The 26,955-nt window shown below is 40.8% G+C and overlaps 1 protein-coding gene across 4 annotated transcripts in view; it reads left to right on the forward strand.

Annotated features, from left to right (window-relative positions):
- Positions 1-306: 306 nt before the first annotated feature.
- Positions 307-26,955, forward strand: part of DISC1 (DISC1 scaffold protein) — a 186,827-nt gene continuing 160,178 nt past the window's right edge. For 3 of the 4 annotated variants that reach the window (XR_015802333.1, XM_088161499.1, XM_088161500.1), the window contains exons 1-3: positions 307-391; positions 18,872-19,842; positions 23,345-23,414. Coding sequence is in view for 3 of the 4 variants with exons in the window: in XM_088161499.1 (XP_088017625.1) it covers positions 343-391; positions 18,872-19,842; positions 23,345-23,414 (1,090 nt within the window). In the remaining variant the exon portion in view is untranslated. Of the gene's footprint in view, positions 392-1,148; positions 1,286-18,871; positions 19,843-23,344; positions 23,415-26,955 lie in introns of those variants that run through there. The other variant, XM_088161501.1, reaches the window with a different exon arrangement.

Genomic DNA, 26,955 nt, shown 5'->3' on the forward strand with positions numbered 1-26,955 from the left:
CAATCCTGGGCCACGTGATTTGGGATGACCCTGCTTGGACAGGGAGCTTGGACCGCTGCAGTCCCTTCCAATGTGACCGATTCCGTGATTCCCTGATTGCTCTCCCGCCTAACATCATGCTGCAGACCTGCGGGCATGGAGCCTGCCCAGCCTGACACCACTGCGGGGGCCGGAGAGCCCGGGCTCCCCGAAGCCGCACCGCACCGCACCGCACCACCCTCCGGGGCCGGTCCCGCCCGCCGCCCGCTCCTTCCCCAGGGCGGCGGAGCTGCCTCGGGCCCGCCCCCGGCGGGGAGTGGCCGGGCCAGGGCCGCTTTCCGCCCGGTGCGGGCCGGGGTCGGGATGTGGCGGCCGCAGCCGCGGGCGGGCGGTACCGAGAGGCGGCGCGCAGGTGAGGGGGCCGGGCAGCGCGGGGGCTGAGGGCAGGCGGGGAGAGAGGCAGGGAGGAGGCGGGGGGGTCCGGGCGGAGAGCCCCGCAGGAGCCCCGGGAGGAGCTGGGGGCCTGGGGCACCCCTGCCCGGGCCGGGGCAGCGCTGCTCCCCGCTGCAGGGGCCCGGCGGCTCGGCTGGATGCTGCCCTCGGGCTGGGAGCGGGGCAGCTCTTGGGACTCGCGTTAAGTATGGGGAGGAATGTAGTTGGCTGGGTTTTTTTTTTCTTCTTTTCTTTTTGGTGAAAAAGAAAAGCCGGATCTTTTCATTTCACAGTCCGAAAGTTTTAGGATTTTTTTTTTTAATTATTTTTTATTTTTTAAGCCCCTGGTGATGTTGGCACTTACTTCGCAGTTAATGCAGTCTAAGAAAGGGTCTTGCAACTTTGTGATAACGTAGCTGTAATTTTTTAACTCAGAAAAATAAGATGCTTTGATTTCACTTCAGCCCGTGTGAGCGCAGTTATACTGATACAAAGATATCAATGGTTTGTTTGGTACAGTTTGTTTATGTTTTTAATAACCAACTGCAAAGGGAAGTAATGATGCTCTTAGAAAAGTCACCCTCATTATGTCTCCAGTCCTGGCTTGAGGAAGAAAAAGGAAACTGCCTTCTCAGCGGACACTCTGTCTGTATATGCTTTTATAAATAAATGAATTTTACAAGACCATGACCTCTAATGTGGATGGACTGCTCTCCTTTTCTCTCAGAGCAGCAGCGGTCAGCTGGTCCAGGCTAGGGCTGCCCTCCTTAACGACAGTGGTGCTGGCAAAAGGCTGGGGCCCCGGGGAAGTTCTGGAAAAAAACACTTCACCTTTCTCAGGACTACTGGGAAAGAAAGGTGTATTTCTCACTAGGTATGTCTGCTGTCTTTTGGGTTGTTTGGGATACATGGTTCTCCTAGCTCCATAAGTCCACCAAGACTTTCTGCAAACACTTCAGTTGTCCTTGCCAACAGTTTAATAGAAAACAGCTCATTCCTGTTTTGGTAATCCACATTAAACTTTGTGGACAAGTGCTTGAGTAACTTCTTGCTATGCTTTTGAATAGCAATATAAGAGTTCTGCAGTGAAGTGCTTTTCTAATAAAGACTTCCACAAAATATGCTGCAGAAGGTATAGCAGCAAGTGCTGCTGCTAGTTATAAGTAATGACAGTTTTCAAAGAAATGGGTGAAGTCCCCTGGGATGCATTATCTCTTGTTTTGTCCTTTCCTTTTGGTTCATTTATCTGCTAATTTGCTATTGGCCTTACAGTAAGTCCTGAAAATGGGATAACTTCTACTTATTAAAACTTTTCTTGGTGTTTAAGTACTAAAATCACTTTAATAATGTTGTACGGCTATTCCCCCATCTTATTGCTGAAGCTGAAATTGTTGTGGTTCATTCTGGGAAGGCATTGACAGTGGTTTTCCAGTTGAAGCCTCAGTGCATTTTTTACTATTCATAGGGCTTCTAGGCCCTTATGAAACTGCAAAGTAGAGGTGTTTAAAATAAATATTTGATTTAAAAGAAAGAAAAAGGCTGCGTTTAGAGATTTGTGGTTAGTTAAAATATTGGGCTCATGTCAAGCTGAAGGAATGTACAAGAACCACCAAATGCTTATGTGCAGTGTTTTGTATACTTGAGATTAGGATCATATCCAGTATGTCTTTTTTTTATTCCCAGTGCTTGATACTATTAGAGTTGTCAATTTACTTTATAGCTCTCTTTAAGACTGGGCATTGAAAATGGCACGTTTTCATATGTGACACTGATGATGAAAGTGCATCAGCACTCCAAAAAAACAGTCAGAGGCAAGTATTGTATTGCCCCTGGCTTCCTCCCTCTTTAAATTTAGATAAATCATCCTTTGTTCTCTTCAGTAAAGTGAAGTCAAAACTTTGGGCCTAAGCTGCTTCTGGTGGAATTGTAGTGGTCCGTGTAAGAAAAGAGGATTTATTAGCACCAGGATAAATTAATTGTGATGAACAAGAGGACAGCAAGCACTGCAAACAATGTTTTGTACCGACAAAAGCGAAAACCCTAAAGGTTAATTCTGACTTTGTTCACAAATTAGGCACACTTGGTTAGGCTTTTTTTGCTCGCAGTAGCTTGGGCCTTTGACAGCTACTGAACCAGCTGACCTTTCAAGTGCCATTTACTCGAGTGTGTGACGCCTCTCGAGTGCTCCTCGGGAGTTATGATTTTTTTTTTTTCCCTTTTCCCATTTTAACCTTGTGTTTCTTTGAACGAACCCCTCTTTCTAATTGAGTGGAGACAGGCTGTGACCTTTTCTGGTTTTGGCCATATTGCATATTAATGATTCTTGTGCACAAGGATTTTCTTACCTCCTTTGGAGTATCGGCCTCCAAGGTGAACGGGAAGGGACCTGCGGAGTTGCCATAGTGATTTCCAAGTTCATCCTTAGCATCTTGTGTCGTTTTCCAGAAAGCAGCCCTTTCATGCCGAGTCACTTAGGTTAGGATTGAACCCAGGCTATGTTGTAATACTATTCAATATTCTTGAAGGAAAACTGCAGCAAAACCCTTATGTATTCGGAATGAATGCGCCCTTTGTAAACCAGCAGTCACACAGGGAAAAACTTGGCCCTCTGGCACTGAACAAAGGCTGCTGTTCCTCTTTTAAGCATGGTAGTATCCTTATTTGAAGGTGTTTCCTTAATTGTGTGTAGTGTTAACTATTTAACACACCATGTAATTTTCTTTTTTCTTCTCCTTTTGGATTCCATTAAGTGCTCACCTGAAAAATGCTTTCAGAGAGAAATATTTCTTTATCAAGCCTGCAAGCTACTGATGCTGTGGAAGCTAAGATCCACTATGGACATACTTTGTTTGCTAAACATGAGTTTTCTGTATGGAAATTGAATGAGCTATTGACATGGGGTTACTTCCGTATTTATTGATGCTGAGAATGTGAAGTGGCTTAATGAGTAATCTGAAGTCTGGATGCAGAGGGGTGAGATCATGTGCTTGCCTCAAGTAGGGTTTCTTTGTTTGGTGTGATTCCTTTGGAACTTGCAGAATTTGGATTCTGCCTCCTCTTTGTATGTACTGTAAAATGCTGCTCACTGTGTTTCAGACCCTCCTTCATCTCACAGCCAAGCTTCCTTCCAGAACACCTCTCATTATCTCTGTGTGATATATTTCTAATTGGGACCCAGCTGTCTAATGAGTATGATCAATGGTGCTTTCTGATTTTTCTCACTCCCTCCTCCCTTCCTTTCTTGCTGCCTTACAAATAGGTGTCTTAGTAATGTCACCCTGGTGTCAGGGTAAATTGTCCTGTTACTCTGCTCTTTTTACCCTCTGTCACTCTGTTTATTCATAACACTGACAAGTGTAAAAAACCCCACCTAAATTAGATTTTACCTTGAATAGTAAATATTTACTACACAAACAGCCATGTACTCAGAATAAGGGATGGAAAGTGGAAAATACGTTTATTTAGTACTGCTTAGCTAGCTCCTTTAAAGTTGTATGCACTACCTGTGGTTATAGATTGAATGAAAGAGCAACCAAGTCAGAACTACAACTGAACAGAAATTTGTTAAACACGCTGTATGTATGCTTAGATTATAAAATCTCCTTGGGAAAGGGCTATGTGGGAAAAGTGGCTCCTTGAAATTAAGAGCAGAATGCATGTGGCATATGTGACCTTTCTCTATTCTCTGCAGTGGCTGGAGAGCTGGTTGTTTGGAGGGGTTTAATGTGCTCTGGTTGAAAGTTTTCCTTTGCTGGCCTGAGAGGTCAGTGGGGTGGGAAGCCATTACAGAGGAAAATCTCTTAGTAGGGAGACTTTGGGGCAACCTGTGAAGTGAAAAGTCAAGAGGTTGATAGTGAGTATTGTAAAACTAAATAAAATTAAAGGGTTAGTATCTGTGAGAGACGCAGGAACTTGGAGTTGATACCATTACCATTAGATTTTCTGAATTGTTCTGAAAGTCTCCAGATCTGTGTAAGGTGAGGCATGTGGCATTGATGTAGCTTTTCAAGACCTTGCTTAATAGTGAGTAATAATACTAATGGAAAATTAGAATCAGATAATAGTGATGTTTTGAATGTGTCTGTAGATAAAGAAGTTTGTCAATGGCTTCACAATTTTATTGATTAATGGGGTGAGCACTACAGTCCCTAGCTCATCTCATCTGTTGGAGAATGAGGGATGGCAATTTGAGTTTAAATCACCGGTCTGATGATGGTGAAAATCATCAGACTGGTCTGAAAAATATGCTTTAAGCAATAAAAGAAACCATTTTTAACATCTTTTTGTTTTGTTTTTGGGAAGCCACCAATTCTCCAGAGAGCATGGGAAGGGGAAGAATAGTTTTTTTTTTTTCATTACAGTAAACTGCTTTCTTGCTATTTAGGGAGATACTTAAAGTATTTTGTTTCTGTTCTTCCCACTACCAGTAGTCTTATGGGTTACCATTACTGCAGATGAGGCACTTGGAATGGTGCTTGGGGAGACTACTTGCAAGGCCAAATGCTTATAGCCACAGGCTTTTCCTTTATGTTATGGCTGTCTAATTCTTGTGGTTGGTTGTTCCCCTTCCTCCACCCATAAATGTTCTACTTCAGGGAAACACCACAAGGTTCAAAGGAAGGAACATCCCTGAGCCTGTTTAGGGTGGTAAATTGAGGTAGCCTCAGCTCTATGAAATATCTGACTTTTTGTTGCAAGAGCTAGGCTGATCATATAAGCTTAATTTCCCCGTTGTTAGAGAGCATGGCTTTGGGGACAAGAGCTTTCCATTCTCTCTTAGGATTTTGGACAAGGATGGTTACTGAGGCAGGAATGAGATTAAATTTCGTTGTGCTGGTCTAAGTTTCAGGTGCTTCCTGTTGCTAATGGCCCGTGGAGATCCTGGTGATGAAGGGAAATGGGCAGCACAGCTGTTTGCTGGGGCTTGGCTTTTCCCATTTAACGAGTAGTGCATTAACCTGTCGGTATTTGCACTAATAGCTCAGGCTGAGCTGTGGCCGTGCTGCATTCCCAGTCTCAGGAGGGCGTGGTGCACAGCTGCTGAGTTTGGTGATATTTTACATTGCTGTAGTAAGATTCACTTGCTGTTAACATGTTTTTGGTTGCTGTGTCTGTGGTCGGAGTGATGTGGATAGGGTGCTGATATCTGTGCTTCAGCAGTGATGTGGGGTCTCAAGGTGATGAGGTGCTCTTGGACCTTGGATGGTCCCAGGCTGTGCTGTCACTGCAGTTTTATCAGGGCACCAATGCTGAAACTTTGGTCCTGTCCTGCCAGAATCCTTGTTTAGGAGAGCGGGACATTTTAATTTGCTCAGAGCAGTGAAAATATTGAGGAGACCCTCACTGAAATTGTGGAATAAGGATCTGATTACTGTTACCTGGGGTGCAGAACCAGAGCAGCTGATCTTCTGTGTGATTTTACTCCCAAAGTAGTTAATAATCAACAGGTATTTTGTTTCCCTTTCCCGTGGGGAGTCTGAACACTCCCCATGTCGTGGTGAGAGAGCTGCTGTAGTGTTCCCACGCTTGTGGTCTTCTGGGGACTTGTACAGACTTGGCTGTGAGAGAAGAGCTGCTCCAGTTAATGGTTTCCTCTGAGCAGTCTGTCAGAACTGGATATCTCCTTCCTGAATAAAGACTGGGGGAAAATCCAGTTTTGCCAGGGGGTCTCGAGTTGCTGTAAGGTAAGAAAAGATGAGATTCTACTCTTTTTTTTTTTTTTTTTTTTTGTAAGCAGTGAGCACTAGCAGTAGGGTATTTGTTCTTTTAGCTGATTGAGAATTTTCCTACAATGGTGCCAGCTTTTGCCAATGACAGAATTTTCCATAGGATCATCTGCTCCAGGATCCAGTTAAGATCCATTTCATGTTAGCCAAGGAGATGCTTTCTGCCCACCTTGAGTGTAGTTATGATGTAGATTTTCAGGAGTAGATTTATTGTCTTTTCCTGTGTGAGGTAGGACTGGCAGGTAAAAACCAGCTGGTAAAAACTGCTACTTTGGGAAGAATAATCCATAAGACTTCTGATTGCCATTTATGAAAACTACTGGCTTGCCCTGTTGTATTTCAAAGCCTTGTGTTTTTTAGAGTGCAGTTAGTAAGGTTTTCTATCTTTGGTTTAAGTAGGCAGTGTACATTAATGCCATTCACTTTCTGAATTAAATTAATATTATTTAAAAAAAATATATATATTTTTTTTGAGCATGGTGTGTAGCAACTGTTTTGCTGTTTCTGGTGAGTTTGGTGTGGAACTAAATTTCTTGATGAGAGTCCCGACTTTTCTCCTGGATCTGGATGCACACACACTTCTTGTATGACTGCTTTGTGTGCTGCCACGCCCTAGTGAAACTTGTGTGCTTTGCCTAGGCATTAAGTGTGACCCTGGCAAGTTTATATTAGCTGTGGTTTTAGTGCTGAGAGGCCAACATGAATCTTCAGTGCAAGCCATGAGAAGTAGGGTTGCTGTTTTTCCTACAAGTGTCTTAGGAGTGATTGTTCCGGATGTTAGTTAGCTAAAAGTGATCTCTAATGGCTTGGAAATCATGATATAAAATACAAGAGGAGGTTTTAAAAGGAGGATTACAAGGCAGGGAGCAAGTAGGGAGTAATAACCAAAATCAAACAGACCAGGTGAAGACAATGCAGAGGATATAACGAATTCTGGGTACATATTTTGAGCAACCAGCATTGCTAAGTAGTGGAAGAAGAAAGAAACCAGCCCCAAAAATTGAATTGCTACCAAACCAAGGAAGAGAAGCTATAGAAATAGCTGTGTTTGCTACTTAATTCAGTTATAGATAATGTATAGATCTCTGGCACAGTTTTGGCTACCTGATACATCTCTCTGGCAGAGTATTCAGGCATGACTTTTTACATGCTTATGTCATAATCAGACTTCATGGATTGGATAGGGTAGAGGCAGTATTCCCTGGGCAGAAGTGGTCTTCCTCCTTCCTGTGCTGGGAAATTTGTGAGAGAGGCAGGTTTTACTGCAGCTGTTCAGACGTGATGTTAGTTTTTTTGTGTGTAATGCCCTTGGCACTATTTAAGGGATTATGTTTTGGAAAGGCAAGTGTCTTCAGAGAGTTGTAGTCTCACAGATGGCTCCATCTTGTCTTCCAGTTGGCAAGCAGCCTAGGAATAGGTATCAAAATAATTTTTAATATAGTGAAGAGAAATTCTTGCCAATGTTTGTGCAGCCAATAAAAGGCCTCGATAATAAAGATTTTTTTGTGAACTAACTACAATAAATCAAAGTGACATTTAAATGATGCTCATGAGCATCATTTAATTGCCAGCTAACTACTAAAGGCCTGCTGCTGTGGAACAATTGGAGATCCTGTGTTGTTATGCTTTACTGTATCTGTCTTGCTTAAGGCCCTGACCATCACCAGAGCTTGTAATTTCTCTCTGTGTGAATGATGGATGCTTAAATGCTGTCTGGGAACTTATTTATTTCTAGTATTGAATTTTATTCTAAATTTTATTTGTAGAAAGTGAGCTGTTTTCAGCTTCCAGGATGTGATGGAACTGTTGTTTGCTAACTTCTAGTTACTTCTTTGTGGAATTATAAATCAGAGGAGTTGCTTTCTTGTAAGGTTGGATGCGTCTCCACAGAAGAAACTCTTGAACTTCTGTTGTGGGTATGGTTAACTAGTGGAATACTGCAGATCCTGAGATATATTTTTAAATCTTAGAGATATGTTAGGATAGTTTGGGTTCAAGGGAACCTCAGATGATCTCTGGTCCAATTCCCTCCTCAAAGCAGGACTGACTCTGGGGTTGTGTCGGGTTGCTCAGAGCTTTTATCTTGTTGGGCCTTGAAAACCTCCAAGGATATTAGAGCCACTCTGGATAGGCTGCTTCATTTCTTGTCTGTCCTCCGGGTGAAAAAGTTTTTCTTTGTATCCAGTTGGAATCTTTCCTATTTTTAGCTATATCCATGTCTTTCTTGTCTTCTCCCTCTGCACTGCTGTATATGGTTTGCTGTCATCCTCACTATTGTTATGCAGCATCTTCAGAACCTAGTGGAGGGTAATTAGAGTAATTTCTAACATCTTTAGAAGTCTTGGAGTAGCACACTTGCATTCTTTGATTTACTTTCCTTCCTATAGCATAAAATAGCACTGCACTTAATGAAGTTTACTGTTGCTGCAAATATATCTTTATACCCAAAGAGGGCATTCTAACCTTAAAGATGTTCTTAGTTCTGCCTTCCTGGCTTACTCTGGTACTGAGTCCTTGCTTATGACTCAGACTTTAGGGTAATTTAAGAATTTCATATGTTTTTGTTCAGTGAAGCACTGTGACACTTGTATTGTCCAGAAATGAAAATCTCAGTCTTCCCAGTATCTCTCGTGGTTTTGTTGTCACTTTTTTTTTTTTTTTTTTTTTTTTTTTTTTTTTTTTTTTAATAAGGCTAGTCATGCAAGGTGCTCCTGCTCACAGAGGGCTGGAGAGAGAGGATGCTTTCTAGGTTGAGTAACTATGGCAAGTACCTTCAAAATACCTGAGCTTTCCTTTCTGTCTAGCCAGGAGAAAATTTTAAAGGTTTCCAACATAAAGGTAGCACTGTTTCCCTCAGTAGTTAAAGGAGCCTGTCAATTAACTATTTTGTCTATAGACTATCTTAATTTACTTGATTTACTTGACACACATATTTTGTAAATCTATTTTCCAGTCTCAGATCTCAGACTTGTTTAGATTTGGAGTAGAAAAACATAGACAGGTGCAAGTCGTTATAGATAGTCCTCTAAATATGGTGTTTGTATTTTCTTCATGTTTCTGATGAAAAATGTAAGTTAAACCTGAAGTTTCCAGAAAAAATTGACCAGACAGAATAGCATTATTGCAGGAGCTTCCTCAAGGGGACCTGCAACTCTAAGGTTCGATAGCTTAGATAATATAAAGATGAAATTAGATCTGAGTGCTGCTTTTAAATCTCCAACCTTTTCTGTGAAGACAGGAATTCTAAAGGTACAGAGCTTTAGGTGTATTCTGATAGTGAAAATACTTAGCTGTCTTTCCGGAGTCCTATGCTAGTCCTTTGTTCTGTCTTGGGCATGTTTTGTGACTGGGAGAAGTTGTGTAGTTTCTCACATGACCTGCTTCAGCCACAAAGCAAATGCATTACTGCTGTACCTCAGAACTCATGAGATCAGATGTCTCTGAAATTGCGTTGCTTTCCTCGAAAGGAAGCCACAGCAGTTCTGACTGCTACTTCTTAATAATAATACTTGTCAGGAGTATTATGTGTAAACCTGCAAGAAGCAGAAGAAATTCTTAATTATTCAGGAACCTATCCCATACAACTGAGAGGCATCTGCAAATAGGAGCTACCTTGCACAGGACCCTGCTGATCCTGGATTATGAATTCGGGTTTTCTAAAGCAAATAACATATTAGAGAACCCCAGTATTGGAAGTAATGAGTTAACAATCTATGTTTATTCTGGAAAACTATCTGAATGACACTCAAAGTTTTCCTCTGCCAAGCGTTTTGTTACCGAAGCAGATCTGTTCAGGTGTATGTGTTTAAAGCCATATGGTACATTCTGCACCTTCTTTATCCACTTAAAAATGCTAAGATGGATCTGAAATATGCCGACCTGAAAAACTGTTCACTGGCTCACTCTTTTAATACTGAGAATATTTTTGAGAGGTCTAATATTTTTGTGTTGACTTTTTTTTTAACTTGAAGTATTTTGCTAAAGTCTGTTTCAGTGCAGTATCCTGCAGAGTCCCTGGCACCCAAGAAACAGGCTATGCCATATAGGTGTACAATTTCTTTGAATATTAATACTGTACTTTCATTTACTTTGGTAATAAAAGGATGGGTAAGGTTCAGTGAAAGCTGACAGATACTGTGGGTTTGTACTTAGGTAGTACTACTTAGGTGAATCACAAACAGCATGTGACAGAAATATGTTTTAAAAAACTTCTGGCGGAAGTCTCTGCTTTTGTTGGGCAGAATTGACCTGTTAGTAAGAGTAACCTGTATTATTAGCTATTGTATGTTAGCCCAGGGAGAATGTCAGAGTAAATTGTAACAGGTAATTGTCTTGATTTCCTAGACATGAATAGCAGTGATTTACAGTCAAGGGAAAGAAGCTCTCACAAGAGTGTTTTCATTGAGATGATCGCTAAGGGGATGAATGGAGTCAGCGTGCCTTTGGAGTGAGGTTTAGTTTAGATTGTCGTACAAACTCTGTGTGCTGTGAAAGAGGTCAAAGAAACTCTGAGAACTGTCTGAAGTTCTCATAGCCAAAAAGCTGAGCAACTGGAGGGAAGTGATGAAATCAATGAACACAGCTGAAGTGGGGCAGGGCTTCTTTTGGGTGCACCTGGAGAAGCCTAGAAAATTCTGAGCCCTGCTGATGGGCAGTGTGAAGCAGGAGGGCTCTCCACCTAGGAAGGGATGGGGTGGGCTGAGGAGGTGGAGGGCCTGGAAGCTCATATGAGGAGGATTTTTGGGGGTAAGCTGAGACATGCTTGTTTGCTGTTGTGAGAGAAATGCTGTTAAGGGGGCTGGAGGGAGGCTTGTGCATATTGGGGCCTTGACAAAAAGGAAAGATTGGAAAGGACCAGAGAGGCGTTATTGAGGAAAGTGGTATTGGGAAAGAGAGTACCTCTCTTTGGCTTGGAGCACTGTTCAGGAGCTTTGTGAATGGTTATCATTCTAGACTGTGAAGCGTCCAGGGATTTTGTAAAGTTCCAGAGCTGCAATTGGAGAGATTCTGTGTCAACTCTTTTTCACTTGAAGGGAAATGAGCCCTTGGTGTGGAAGGAGTAACTGTGGAGTGATGACTGAAGTGCAATGAAAGTCACTTTAAAAGAAGGCAGGGTTTGATGGGACCAGTGAAAGGCATGCAGTGTTGGGATCAGCAGAGTTAGGATGGAGACAAAAATGAGTGAATGGTGGTCAGAGTAGGTCTGTTGGTGTTGATGTCCTCCCTCAGTCTAGGGTCTGACTGGCTGCTGCTTGACTATTCCTTGATCCTTGTCTGCTTCTGGTGGCCATGGCTTTTGAAGGTGTGTGAACAGGCTTTGGTGCTGTTGAGTGTCCAGTCTCCAGTCCTGGTGTGAGGTGCTTGGGGTTACTCTCAGCTCCTGCCTGAGGGTGAGGAGGCAGCTGCTCAGATCTCCGTGTTCCTGCTGTTATCTGGTGATGTGGCCTCTAATGCCCAGGCTCCTACATGGGCAGGTATGGAGAACTAGCTGTCTAGTGCTGGTGGGAGCCTCCTTAGAGTGCTATCTAGCTGTTTAATGAGATCTTCTCAACCTCTGTATTGTGCTGCCACATCTGCTAAATTCTGTAGTTCAGTGCAATTACCTTCTAGAGAGAAACGCTATTCTTTCCTGGAATGCTAATTTCTTAAAATTTAAAAAAAAAAAAAAGTATCTGACTTGCTCTAGGCAGAGTGACTTCTGACCCAGTGTATTTAGAAGGAGCTGTGATTTCTGCTAGAAGTGTTCTTGCCTGTGGTTAGTATTCTGCTCCTGTTTCAGTGATCTCTGCTATAGTATTTCTTCCATAGCCTGTTCGTAGATAATCTCAGAATTTCATCTGAACAATCTACTTTTCTCCTCTATCCTGGAGGAAAAGGATATAGCTGACGTCTTCACTTTTGTGTTCTGGGGCCCAGTAAAACAAACTTCCAGCTTCTGTTTTGTCTGTCTACAGCCGTGGGTAAGGTTGTAAAGGCCAAGCCATATCCTCAGTGAAGATCTCAAAAGGGATATCATGTGTGTCTTTCCCACTTGCCAGTGATGGTCTCCGAGGGAGCTGCACTCTGCTTGCTGGAGTGCAGTTTCACCCCTCGCAGGCTGTAACTTCTGCAGACTGATGATGCTGAGCAATATGCTGGCATTTGGTAAGGACTTGCATTCACTAAAGATGCTGGTGCAGGTGTTGAGGACAGGAGAGCAGTGCTGAAGGCTGTGCCCCACGGGTTCACTGCAGGAGCTTCATCTCACCACTCGGAGTGGCAATTTATTGTCAGCTGGCAAAAGTACAGTTCACACGATTTCTGCTGCAAATAGCAAGAATACCTGAGTGCAGAAATTCTGTTGGAGCATAAAGAGCTGCAGGGCTTCATGTAAAGCCCTGAGACTTTGTTTTCAGGGGAGCAGGATGGGGGAGCAGCACCGCTTCTTTGCCTTTCTCCTTGCTACAGGTTTGCCTCGTGTTCTGAGCATTGCTGTAACTTTAGTTTGTGTCTGTACCTGACTTTTGCAGTGTCTTGTATTTATTATTGCATCCTGAGGTGCTGTACTTTCTGTAGGAATTTGGTGCTCAGCTTTCCTGATGTCTGGAGCTCCATTCCATCTCTGTTCTTGCCTAGACAGCATGGACATTGCATCTGACAGCCTGACTGGGACTACCAGGTGAACTTACTTCAGCAGGCAAAGGAGGAGCATTTGTCGTGGGACATTGATATTAAATTGTAAGGCTAAAAGCCTTCTGACTCCTCACCCTTGGCAATATAGGAACTGCCTCGTTGTTTTATTTTCATTATATGTGATCACTACTGAGCTGTTAAGAGAAAATTACTTTCTATTTCAGTAAACTCAATTCTAGTTTCAGACTGACTGCGCATCAGATGCCTAATTTGGAACCCACTCTCTTGGTGAAATTAAAAATTCAAATCTCCAAGCTGGAGCATTCAAACTGTGCTTGAATTAGAAATTGACTGCTGTCAATGTGCTCTCACACTTCACTTTTTAAAAATTCCTCCCTCCCCTCCCCCCTGATGAGTTTTATATTAGAGTCGTGCTGTAGATGATCTGACTGAGCAGAAGTAGTGGGAATCCACACTGTCACTCTGTAGACAGAGTGATGAAAGAGAAGTGTGGTGTGTTAAATAGACAATTTTTGAAAAGGACTGCTGTGTACTCATTTCATAGTTTCATGGCTGTTTGGTGAAATGGTTTTATGGGATATGACTGCAAACCCATTAGGTGTTGTTTGCAAGTTAATTTATGACCTAAGAAAACTTCACAGTTTCTGTGCAGCATCCTTGCTCCCCTATTTCTGTGTAATATTTGAAGCTGTTGTCAGATTTTGACTGAAAGAATCAGTGTTCTCTCCACTTAAGACATTTGTATGGACTGTGGCTACAGACTTTTGTATTGAAACTGGGAACAAAAGAGTTTTCCCCAGGAAGAAGAATAACAAAACTTATACACACCCACACCCCATCTCCTGAAATAAGCATTGGTTCGCTGTTGTGAATATTCTCTGTAGGCTTGCAGCTTGTGTGTCCATCTGCCTCTTTGGAAAGTGTGTAAATTATTCTCAATAACTTAACTGGAATTTAAAAAGAAATTTGCCCACAGGTTTGGAAAAAATTGGGCTGGATATTTTTGAGGAAGTGCCTTCTGTAGTTCACCATGCCGAAGGCCCCCAGTGCTGGTACTGGCTTGTTTTTCCAGACCCGTTTGTGTTCGTACTTGGGATGTTTTGTTGTTCATCAGATGGGTTGACAGGATGGATCACTGAGCTGGATGTAGTGTTAGTGATGACTGGGGAGTCTGAGAACTATTCTGTTAGGCAGCTGGTGATGTGAGTTTGGCAGTTCTAGCTGGCAAGGCAGGATCAGTGTGTTGGGTGAAATATATCAGTGAATTGTGTAAGGGGATTTGGAGAGTAATTGCCTGGAGGCTGATCAACCAGAGATAGATTTGGAAAATGAGGTGTAGGAACAAATATGTAATTAAGGAAAGGGTTATTTCTCTTACTCCCCTGTCTAAATAGGTGATTGTTAATGACACGGGACGTATTTATTATTTGCCAACTTTTTGGTCGGCTAGACCAGCTTTAATTTTTTTTTTTAATTTATTGAGATGTGAAAAATTTGATAGGCATACTAATATCAGCTGATGTGATTCTAATTCTAGACAGAGGTGCTGTAATTTCATCAAATGGCTTAAAATGAGTTGTTGCATTAAGGAGTTACGTGGCTTGATGGTAACAACTCAATGATGGGAGTGTGTCAATAAAAACACAATTATATAAACCCTGGCTAAAGAAGAGCATTCTGGCTTTTACAGTGTACAACTCTTTGAAGTGCTTTTTAATGAAGAATGGAAACTGACATTGTTTAATGACCTCAGAGAATGTTATTTGTGACATTTTGGAAATGTAACAGTTGAGTAACTGAACCCAGTCTGTGACCTTAGAAATCACAGCAAGCCTTGGTGAGGAAATAATTTGTATCATTATGTCCAATACAATGTGACTCAGCCATGCTTCCCTCTATAGGTGCACTTTATAGAACTGTAGGTAAATCACGGTTGCAGTTAACGCTCAGTAGGTGAGATGAAAAAGCTACGTGAGACCTTTTCCTTTTAGGAGTTAAGTAAATCTTTATTCAAAAGTGAATTTCTTTGAAAGGTTATTTGTGCAAAGAGGTGGTACTTGTTTTTTTCAACATAGGCTGTGTTGAGATTAGTGCCATCTTTGCATATTTAGTGGTGTCTTTGAAATTCAGTAAATGAGTCAAACTGTAACTGATTAGGGACTTGCAACATTTTACATACTTCTGTGATGTAGGAACTGAACCGTAATGGTTTTTGGCATGTCAAATTAATCTCAATAATGGTTCATTTTTGTTTCTGATAGGTTAAGCATTAATGTGTGTATGTTTGTAAATAATAAATATTTGAAACTCACTTACTTTTGTTTTTGAATAATTTGATGCAGGTGTTTAGGGCTTCCTTAAGAGAAGCAACACTACAGAAATTGCTTGGAGCAGTGCTTTGATAGTTGGCTTTGAATATGACCGAATATCTTTTCTTCCACATCACAGTTACCACCCACAAATGCTCTGAAGATGAATTTGTTATTCTAATAAAAACAAACTGTATAATATAGGTGTATTCAGATAGTTGAGCTACCTTTAAAACTGCGTCTATAATTTCTTACTTTCAGGGAGAACTTAAATGAACTTTAAAGCATTCTGCATCACATGCTTAAAGCAGGAGCGAGAAGGTGATCAGAGTTTCTGTACTGATCTATAAAATTGTATTGGAATAACAAAAATGTAAGGTATTTACACCTTTTCATCCACAGATGTTATTAGAACATTTGGTCAGAAAACGTGAGCTGCCATTTTCGTGGCTGAAAACAAAGACTGATGATCTAAAATAAATTAGATCACTGTTTTGCTGTCCTTCAGTGTCTGGCTGGTACAAGAGAATGTGCTCTTTGCATCAGTGGGAAATGCTCTTAGGCTTCACCTCTCCCTCTTTCATCTCACTGATGCAACTAAAATGTGAACAACATTGCTTTACAGCAATAGGCTGTTTTCTTTTTCCCTCTGCTCTGGATCTGAACTGTTATTTTACATGAAAAGTTGATAATCAGGAAAGATTGCTATGGTGAAAGAGCTGTTAAGAATATTTCTGAGCCTTTGTAATTGAATTGGAAGTAATTTGCACATATCTGCCATTAAATATATGCTACATCATCTTCTAAGATTGTAAAATATATATTTTAAAAAGTTGATTTTTAACATTACAGTTGAAAGGCTCTTCCATTTTCTCTCTTTCTAAATGTGTGTCTCATACAGTGCACAACACACTGTAGTGTAGGGTTTTAAAACTGCCTTTGGTTGTTTTCATTCTGATAATTTTGTAATTAATTGCCAACACTTATTTGATATTCTTCAAACTGGGGTAAGATGAGAAGAATTTAAGGCCTGTCTTTTTATTTTAACAAGCCAGCTGAATTGGTTCAGTGTAATTTCTCTGACATGCAGACAAGGCAAGCTGTGGTTGGAAGGCTATACAGAGGAAGTTTACATAACTGTATTTCAGATATGTAATAATAAACAACTGAAATTATTCTAATCTTGAGAAAAGGGGCATGGCACCAGGGTAAACAGTGCCTAAACAGTACACCCAAGGCAATAGTAACTTCCTGGCTGGGTTTTATGATGGCTGAGGGCACTGTGAGTGCTCTCTAGCTGGACCTGGAGATCAGACTTCCCCTTATCCTTTGGGCAAGGTGTGAGTGTCCGTGTTCCTGTTGGCCCCAGCTCTGTGCACTCTGCCTTGCTCTCAGGGGCAGCCACACTGGGATGAAGGAACTACAGCTCTTTCCCTGTAGCATCCTCTGGATGGCTCGTGCCTTGGCCTAGCTCTAATCCCGAGTATAACTGGGGATTAGTGCTCTGTTCTGGTGTCCAGGTGAGCGGTCTGTGCTGCTGGGTGGACTCACCAGGAGACAGAGCTGGAGTCCAGGAAGGAACTGAACACCAAACCTGTCTAGAGGGCTGCCTGTGAACCTTGTGAGGAGTGCAGAGATGCGTGGGCTGTGTGTGATCTCATCCAGGACACTGGAATTGTACCCCTTTGGCTCCAATAATTTTTAGAATTGCATCCAGTTCGCTTGGTGCAAATATCTAATGCTTTGGCCAATTTAAACCTTATTTACATTAGCTTAGTTTAAATTTGGTGTTTAAAGAGCTGTAATTATCTGTCTACTTTAGAAATTCATAGTGATTTAGTGAGATCAATTTTAAACTGATTTTAATTAAACCAGAGAACCTTTTGTGTTTTTACAGATGAGACCTGTGACAGGCCTTTTTAAATGGCCAGGGAGTATATGCAGCCTTAGAATGACTCTTTTATGCATGACTGATTTCTTCTGCTGAAGTAAAATTTAGGCTATTGTTTTGTATATAAACTAAAAGAATTACATTTTAAAGAACATTCTGTTCAGTTTTTGTTCCCTTGCTCTGAGAGTGATTCTTGTTTGTTGACTTCTATTAAGTTACTCCCAGTACAGCTCAGCATTTCACTGTATTTTTATAGTAGACAGGCTCCATGACCTCTTTTACTTCTGATTTCTGAGATGTTTTTTTCTCAGACAAAAGAGAATGTAAGAAACTGCTGGAATATTCTAATTTATGGTGATAGGAAACAGAATCCAGAACCTTAACTGCAGTCCCATGGTGAGATGTGCCACTACTCTAGTATATGGAAAATGTATAAATTGCTTTTGTTGAAGGTTATTTGGAGAGAATGTAATGAATGTTGGGAAAATTCTCTTGGGAAGTTTCAGTTCTAATGCTTAAATTCTTTTATAGGATGTCATCATAGTGAGGTGTGTATGAGGCCTGTGTTAGAAGCTGCTGAGGAATTTAGATTATGTGCATATCTATCAATGTAAAAACTGATAAAGGGTTGTGATTAGAGAGGAATGTTAAATGTAAAGAAAAAAAATCTGAAACTTCTGTATTTGTAAGAGCTCTGTGTGGGTGATATGAATATTTCTAGCACCCAATTGATTCTGTTTCTGTGAGTAGAGGGCAGCTAATAGAGGGCATAATTCAGCTAGGCATCAGATCCTCTTGAAGGATGATTCTGGCAAATAGGTCCAGTCAATATCTTTTTGTTTTACAAAATGGATGATATTGCAAAGTTTGTATTCCCATTGATTCCCATTGTGCAGGACAGGCAAATGGAATACCTTTTAACTAGCAGTAAATCCATGAGAGAATGAAAGTAGTCATCATGTAATTTTTTACCAATTATACATATATAAAAATATACAGAAAACACATTATATTCTTATCTCCCATTTCCAGTGTTTACTATCGTATTTTTATCTTGTTCAGGTGGAGTTCTTTGTTTTCCTATTCTCTGCAAACAGCAAATTTTATCTTTTCTTCTGTGTAAGTAAGGTATGTGTAAGGAATAATCAAGTTACTGAGCAGAGGCTGCTTCTTAATGATATTAATATTTCAATAATGCTACAAATTAATAGTTTCCTAGGATTGGTGGTTCTTCATGTAAAGCTTTTCCTTTAACTTTTCATTTTGGACAATAGGTAGTATCATAAATCTAAATGACAACTTGTACAATATCTCATTAGACCAACATCTGCAACCACAGGGTGTTACAGTTGTATCTGTTATGACAGCTGAGTCTGAACCACTTGCACAGTGTTAAAACATGGATATGAACACAAGAAACTGAACAGCAACAGCAGGTTATGAACAAAATTTCTTTGTGATCATCATTCTCACATTTTGGATGCAGATTCAGTCCTATCTTAGATGTGCTTGTAAGTTTGAAATAATTTTGGATCAGAGAAACTTAAACCAAGTTTCTGCTTCAGCATGGGGTTAAGCAAGTTGAGAATGGAAAAGCAGAGTGATATTGTGAATAGGGAAGATGTTGTGATACATTATACCCAGTTTTGTGTCCTGGTGGGGGAACTTGTTACTGAGTTCACTTAAAAACAGGTGCAAACTCTTTGGAAGCCAAATGAATACACCCAAGGGGAATGAATACACCCAGTGTTCTCTAGCTGCAGTATGGTCAGTGTCTGTGCTTTGTTGAAATGGAAAACGATATGCTGCTTGAAATTTCAGAAACAACTATTTTCAGATGCTGCAGTATGTTAAGCCTGGAAAACTGCAGAAACACTTACTGCCTTTTTCTCTCCTCCCAGATGATCACCAGCAATTAATGCCGGCAGGTTCTCTTCGGAAAAAGAAGCTGGCGAGAAGACCTGGATACATGAGGCCAGAAGCTCAGCGACAGATCGAGTTTCAGTCCCTGGGTGCCTGCACGGGGCTCAGCCCAGCAGAGCTCCAGCATGGCAGGCAGCACTGTGCAGGCTCTGAGAGCTGTGCTCTGCACAGACAGTGCCAAAATGACCTGAAATTCCTGTGCTGTAGTGCTGTAGTACCTGCTAATGGGGTAACAGCCTTGGCCGCTACTGGAGATACGCCAGGATGCTGCGAAAATCTTTCATGTTACAATAGTCCACGGTCAGAGAGCACAGGGATAGGGATCTGCCCTGCTGCCACAGCAGGCAAAGGAGGTGCTTCTGCTGTGTGCTGTACATGGCAGAAAAACTGCAGCACCAAAGTGAGCAAGCCTCCAAACATGTATGCTTTGGATCAGACAGAAGTGAATAACAACTGTGAATATCAAAACAGAGATGATATTTCTCATTCTGCTGGTACACATGATAGCTTTAGTTCAAATTTCAGCTTCATACAGCTCTCCTTGAACTTAGCCTCTGGAGTAAATGATGTTGAAGGCAAATCTATTGAGGAAACGGAGATTGTTCCCGTTGTTCCCAAAACCACAAGCAATCTGCAGAAGCCAGAAGAGATGGCACAAACCCATGAACACTTGGGAGATTTGTGTTGCTTCTCCAGGTCCGGTGAAGATTTGCAGCATGAGCACCCAGTAAATGATAAATTACAGGACAGTGAGACTGTCTCTCTCTCGGATATAGATGCAACATTTTCATATTCTACAGATTCCTCGGATGCAGCATCTGCTGGCTCTTCTGTCACCTCAGGCTATGAAAGTGGCTTTACTGTCAGTGACCATAACTGGGATACTTTGATGAAAAAATATGAACCAGTGCTACAGGATTGCTTGCTTGGCAACCGCAGTACGTTAAAGGTCAGTAATCTCACTTTGGTTTTGATACCTTTTCCTCAAAACATTTTTATTTATAGTGCCAAAATCAAAGTTTATGTAGGAGTTCAGGTACTGTTGGCTTTTGTAGCCTTTGTTCAGAGTTTTACAGTAGGGCTCTGCATGATAAAAATGAGATAACAGGTTTTGTTTGGTTCTTTAAAAATAGGTGATATTGTTGCAGTACCCTACTCTATGTTCTACTGGAACTTTAATCCTCTCATTTCTAACATCACACATCCCTTTCTTACTTCAATAAGTACCATTTATTTTCATAGGTGGCTGTTTTGTCTGCAGTTTGGGTTATATGTAGTATAAAATTACAGGGTGGTAAGAACTCTTTTCTTGAAGTATCATGGTTTAACAGCACTAAACTTTTAAATTGAAAATGTTTAAGTTGAGCCAAAGATTTCTGAGAATTAGGCAACTTTGAGAAAGTAGAGTAATCTAATAGTAGTAGTAATCTAATAGGTTCTCTCCCCTTGTGAAGAAAAATGGGTCCCTCTCTGTTTCCAGTTGGGAACTGAATCTTTTTTCATTTTTCCTTCCACCCCAGAGGAGTAGTAGGCTGGTGAGTCAGGAGTCTTTTTGCACATATGTATATTCCCACATTTATACTACAATGTATATAGGCAGTATACAGTCATTCACTGTGCTCTTTATAGGAGGGGGGTGGGGAAACTTTAAGAAAAGAAGGATCAGCTGTTGTATTTTTATGATGGTAGGGTGGGCATTCTGAGCTTACCTGATCAAAGGAGCCAAGTACTGGCTTTATTGTTCACACAGGAAACAGTAATTCAGAGATTAATATGGATACAATGGATTGCACTAATTTATTCAAGGTACACTGAGTGGTAGTAGGGGTTTTGTCGTTTTTTGTTGTTGTTTTTTTTTCCCTTTTTTTGCATTGCTTTTTTGTTTTTCCTAATTTTATTTTAATTGTCTCACTAGTGCTTGAGTTTCCTGGTTACCTTTCAGAAACTCAGATCTTTGTAACTCCTCAGCTCAGACACCTGCCTGGTGAGATGTGCTGTATTGTCTTTAGGCCTAAAATGAAACAACCTGCTCTGGGGAGACCTTGCACAAACCTACTGTCTGGGTAAGGCAGAAGGCTGAGAAACATTTATTCTTTCTTTGCTTACCATGACATCTGACCTGGATTAAAGTGCTCCATAATACTTTCTTTTCATAGATAATGTGTGTAGAACTCAAACTAGGTTCTCTTACTTACAGACTTTACACACACAGCAACACAGAGCAGTTTCTTTGGTTTCATGCCTGGAATTGCAATGTGCCCATAGTCTGAGATGGTTTGGGAAATTAATTCGCTGCAAATTTGGGAACATGTAGCACATTCAAAATAGGAAATTATTTTTCTTTCTTTTCAGTATTGCTTATTTGATAGGCACAAAAGAAACATTGCTATCTTTAATTTCTGTGTTCATTAATTCATTGAATAGAGAATTGGAGATTTGTGCCCTCAGATCTCTTTGCCCTTGGTTAGCCAGTCGTGTATGTTTAATTTGAAGCACCTTCCTATTGTAATGATAATGAGTAAGTCTCAAAGTTTTCAGAAAGGAACAAAGGCAACGGTAGTCAAGAAAAGGAGACAATACCAAAGTTGTTAAAATTATGCTTTCTCTGTACTTAAAAAGTGATCTTCATCTGGTACACATCTAGGACGTGCCATGCTGAAGCAGAAGCAGGCCTTTGATTAGCTGAGCTCCAAATGTCTCCCCAGCCTGCAAATAGGAAGCACTTTACAGTGGCAGCATCAGTCAGTTTGCCGTGGGCATGCCTGGGCTGTGGTACCCAAGCAGACTTTAAATGACCTGCCACTGTAGTGCATGATGGAATAAACACTGCCAGCAGCAGCAAAGCTGTACTCCTGGTATAGATGGTTGTTATACATCATGTATATGAAAAAAGTGTCACTTGAATCATTCCTACTGCAGGCTGCTTCAAAACTCTATAAAAAGTCAGGCATAAAACACAGAAAATAATTTATGATGAGGATTCAGAGCTCCTCCTTTCAGTACCATTCGTTTTTCTCACTAGCCTCGGAGAAAAAAGGTTGGAGTTCCAGAAAGTGAAAACCAAAATAAAGTAAAGCACAGAAGAAATGGGAATGTATACAATATTTTTTGTTTGTTTTTCTTCTGGAGCATCCTATAGCCTATTATTAATCAAGCACTTTTGGATACTTTCCTGGCTTTATTTTTATAGTTCTTTTCTTACTAGTCCACTTTCATATACCATATTTAGAGGGAAATCCTGAATTTAAAGGCTTGTGTGTTGCCTGTCTAGTTTGTGTGTTGATGTGTAGTCTTGATAACTAGTGCTTCTATTAAGTTGTAGACTGGCTGTACCTATTTTTCTGTATGAAACTTAGAGTTTAAATATGAGGATGAAATATGAAAGTGCTTCAGGGAAAAGGGAATTTTTTAAGTGCAGGATGTCTAAAGTGTGGATTTTAGTGCTTTCCCAAGCACCTTCAGGCTTTAGAGTTTGAGAATATACACTGATTCTTTCTGCAGGCTCACCTTTTTCAAGGCTGATAGTGGTTTGTTTGGTACAGGTCATGCATAAATTTAATAAAAAACACATTGCAGTCTTGTAACTGCAGCTGTGTTAGGGCTGTGGCTGTCATAGCAGTGAAGAGAGGACTGAACCTACCTTCTAACCAATTTCTTTTAACAGCAAAAAACTTGTAAACGCCTTACAAATTTTTAGTCAATTTAAAACTTTGATCCAGAGTCTTGATGTTAACAAAGAGAAGCATTAACGTTTGAAATAAGACTTTATTATGGTAAGTTTCTTTTGGAATGTGAGAGAGTACTCTGTATGTGGTTTGGGTATTCTTGGTGTTCTGCTTTTTTTACTTATCTAGCATTTGCATTGCAAAAATGTAAATACCGACATTATGTAGATGAGCCTGAATTGTATTTTAATGAAAATTTTTTGGCTGCATATTAACATTCTTTTCTGACTCATAACATGAGTATACCTGTTCCAAAATACTCATTCTGTATTTCTGTTTACAGACTAAAATGTGGTTTGCATATGGAAAATTTATATTTTTTCTTTGCAAAACTCAGGTAAAAAATTGTCAGAATGAGCTTGGGAACACACTGTTGAGTACAATGTGATCAGAAGTAGATGTCATGCTGACAGAATCTTCTAATAATCGTACTTTCATTTATTCCAAGGGTGAAAAATATCCTATGATCGCACAATCTCCTTTGCTTTTCAAGAAATATCATTTGTTATTCTCTGTGTGTTTGGACTAAAGCCATGCTTGGCTCAAGTAGCTGCAGTTCACCAGACTTCCAAATAGGTCTGTCTACTTAACAAATACTGGGCTTAACTATCAGAATTTCGCCACTGTAGTGATGTAGTAATCCATTAAATTTATATTGCGTAGAAGTTAATAGTCTATATATCTTTAAATGCAGCTTCTTCATAACTAACTTTTTTCTTTGCATAGTTAAAATCCTTGATCTTGCGACTTCGGAGGCTTCAGGAAAAAGCAATAGAGGAAGATGACTATGATAGAGGTGAGAATTGCTCCTCCCTACTCCCCACTGGATCATGCTGCCTTTTTTTTTTTTTCTTTCCTTCTTCCTCTATTAGTTTTATTTTATATTTCCTACATAGTGGTGAGTAGGTGTGGAAAACTAGTTCAATGAACTGTATTGTTTATTCTGTCATATGGCAGGAAACAAATTCAAGTAGGTCAGCAGCAGGTAACAACAGCTTTTATTTTCTTGAGCCTCATCACCATGTGGGAAGGTTGAAATCCAAATACCCTCCATCTGGATCAGCTGTTTTGAAGCAGAATGACTGAAAAAAATGCAGGAATGAGTGGAAGCTTCAAAAGGAGAAAGGACAGGGACTGGCTGCTGACAGAGTGAGATTTGCTGCTTGCCACATTTATTCATGACACTACAACAGGGCTCGTAGAAATAAGGTCAGTGGCTATTACAGAAGTGAATGATACTGTCCTGTGGGATTAAGTTGATGTCCACTGAGTTCAATCAAAATCAGCTAGAGAATATAGTGGTGATACAGGTGCTGGCAAATATCTATCTTTGAATAATGCTTTTTCTTTCAAATGCCTTGGCATAAGTTTTGTAAGCGTGCACATTAATAATTAAAGCATCTATTAACACACGTTGGGTTTCTTATTGTTTCCTGTTGTAGGCTGGTTCAGGTACTCATATTTTAATAATTTTGAGGTACTAAGGTAAATTCTTCCTGCTAGGTCTATCTTCAGTTGGAAGAGTTTGCAAACATTTCATTAAAATGTGCATGGTTACTTCAGAGAACAAGTGTGGAAAAAGACAGCTCCTTTCTTCCCACTTTTATACTCTTGGCTTTTAGGAATTGGGCAGTGTTCAGACTTGTAGTTTGCCTCTCCAAATTTGTGTGATGCTTTGCAGTTGTACCATGACTGTTTCCCTGTCCCCAAGATGAAAATACAGTGTCTAGGGGGTAGGTGTGTAGTGCTTTCACAAGAGTGGTTTTGTTGGCCTCTTAAAGGTCTGCCTTGTATATAGGAGAAGAAAGAGTCTGCTGCTGTCACAAGTCTTTTAGTGTGGCATCTCCTAACGGGGAACAACTTTAGGTATGTTAAAATCTGAGGATGTAGTAGATATTTATGGGTTTAATCTCTGTCAAATAGACAATATTAATGTGTGTACTTTACATGGGTAACACTCATAACTCTTCTTTAAGTGCCTGTGGGTTGAGCTCACAGTTGGAGACTTCCCAACAGCTGTGTACTCAGTGTACATGGTTACCACAGATTCCAGCTGGGATTCTCTAGGCAGTCAGCCAGTCTGACAGCAGTATTTCAGCATATCAGGTGTGACATCTCCATGTGATGCCGTATAGTCATTGACCACGTGGACAGATGATGACTTGTGTTGAATCTCGCACAGAAAGCTCTTGTGTAGTTTTCCTGGGCACTGGTCTTTTATCCTTAAAACAGAACCAGTTGTCTCTTGACTGTCACTTTTACCCTTCTCAGTTCCACCCTAGTTATCAAGCAGGGTTAGCACACTTGGTATGCACAGAGGGTGGTTTGCAGAAACTTGCATTAATTCCCCTCAGATAAGTGGTCTGGCTGAAATGTTGTCTTACCAGGTGTTGGGGGCACAGAGAGAAAAAGTGATAAGGAGAATCCACAGGTGGGATTGCTGTTTTCTGTGCTAAGTCTGACATACACAGGCAGAAAACATTTGTCCTGGTATTGGACTGGATGCTGCAGTGCTTGAGACTTTGATTTGAGTTTTTTCATCCCTTTGAAAACTAAAAGTCCACCTTGACACTGTTGTTCTCAGACAATGACACGCTTCATGCATGCATGCAACCAGGCATCCTAAATTTTATCAATTCCTAGCTTTTGAGTCCTTGACCTGTTTTCTGTCATACTGGTCTTTCTTCTGCTTCTGATGCAACTATCAACTGAAGGTTTTTTTTGTGACTGCTTTTCATTGTTTTCATGGAAGCTGAACTGGCTCCCCTAGTTTTCCTTTTGTGAAACGCAGGCAGTGTATCTTCAAGGTAAGACTTGCATGGAGAAGGTGCAGTAGTGCAAGGAGAATCAGAGCTATGACCTTCCTTCCTCATCTTGCAGTGGCAAAGCTTTCCACCTTTGCTTTTAAAGTTGTGTCACTGCTCCCTGTGGAGAACAAAATCTTCCTTGGCGTGAAATTTGAGAGCTTGTTAAAGAGCTTACAGATCGGCCTAGTACCAATTTCTGTTCACGTGAAGTCTGTAGTTAGCCTTCTTTAAAGGGGCATTATTGCCAAATATTGCTAGCAGGGAATGGAATTACTAAATGTGCAGAGCCGTGATGTGGGCCATTAACGGTGGTATATTATCGGTAGTGGGAGAAATGAACATCGTGCATGGGGAGGGCTAGGGACACTTTAACTGTAATGCTAGAGAGAAAATTTCTGATCCTGTAGTTTGGGGAATGACTCTTGAGTATAGAGTGAGTCCTCTGTTAAGAGCAGAACTGTTTTGAATCAGTGATGATGGTAGTGCAGTGTGTGGTGACAGCACAGGTCTTGCTCATTTGGAAGTGCTGCAGGGGAAGGATAGACCTACTGTGATGTGAATAGTTGTGAAATACCCTGGACATGGAAGAGGTGAGTAGAGAGGAGGGGTATGTGTGGCTAGTCTGCCAAGGGGAAAATTAAATTGCCAATAAATACATTATCAGGTGTAACTACTGCTTTAGTGGTAGAGTCTCTTCTCCAGCTTCAACCATAGTCAAGAAACTCAAGGGATTTTCTGACTCCAGCTCTTTAAGAGTCTAGTCTTAAGGGAAGGCCTCTTGGTGGGAGGATGATTAGCACTTAAAACTCCTAGGTGCTCAGAACTGTCTTCTGCTCTCTGACACTGCAAGATTCACACCTTAAGAAAAGACAAGCATCACAGGTTTAACGTTGTTGCTTTCCTGCTCTACAGAGCTTTTTGAAAGCTCTTGTAGTTTAAGGTAGTCATTGAAATGGAATTATTAGTAAAGTAGTGCCCCTAGAGGGAGGGAAAAGGAATGCACCATGTTTCCAGTTGTAGCAACAAGATTAGGAAATGACACAGAAATAATAGCAAGCTTATACCTCTGCAAAGCTATGGACAAATACCTCGATGCAAACAGCTCAGGAATAAGGATATATTTGTTTTTCCGCCTTGCAGAAACGTAGGACAAATGCACGTTGCTTGAGCTGTTAGAGAACATGATGTCTTCCAGGTTAATGTTAATGAATTAGCATTTATTTCCTGAATGAGGGAAGATTTTTGTAAGAGCAACCTCAAACATCCATTGTTGTTTAAGAGACAAAGGAATGCCTGTTTAAGTCTTCAGCTTGTTTCTTCCTAGTTTTTCCTTTCTTTAGGTGAATCTGTTTGCTTTATCTTCCTCCTCCCCTTGAGCTTGAGAGGTGTACAGCAGAAATCACTCTTGCTATTGCTTGGTTACCTGTGCTGTGCCTTCTGAAAGACCTGCCTTGGTATGGTTAGGGTGTTGGTGGTAGAGGAGCTTCAATCAGGCATTCGGATAACTACATTTTTTCCTATACTTTCTGG

Source organism: Sturnus vulgaris, chromosome 3 (genome assembly GCF_052056855.1).
Source record: "Sturnus vulgaris isolate bStuVul1 chromosome 3, bStuVul1.hap1, whole genome shotgun sequence".
Classification (NCBI taxonomy): domain Eukaryota; kingdom Metazoa; phylum Chordata; class Aves; order Passeriformes; family Sturnidae; genus Sturnus; species Sturnus vulgaris.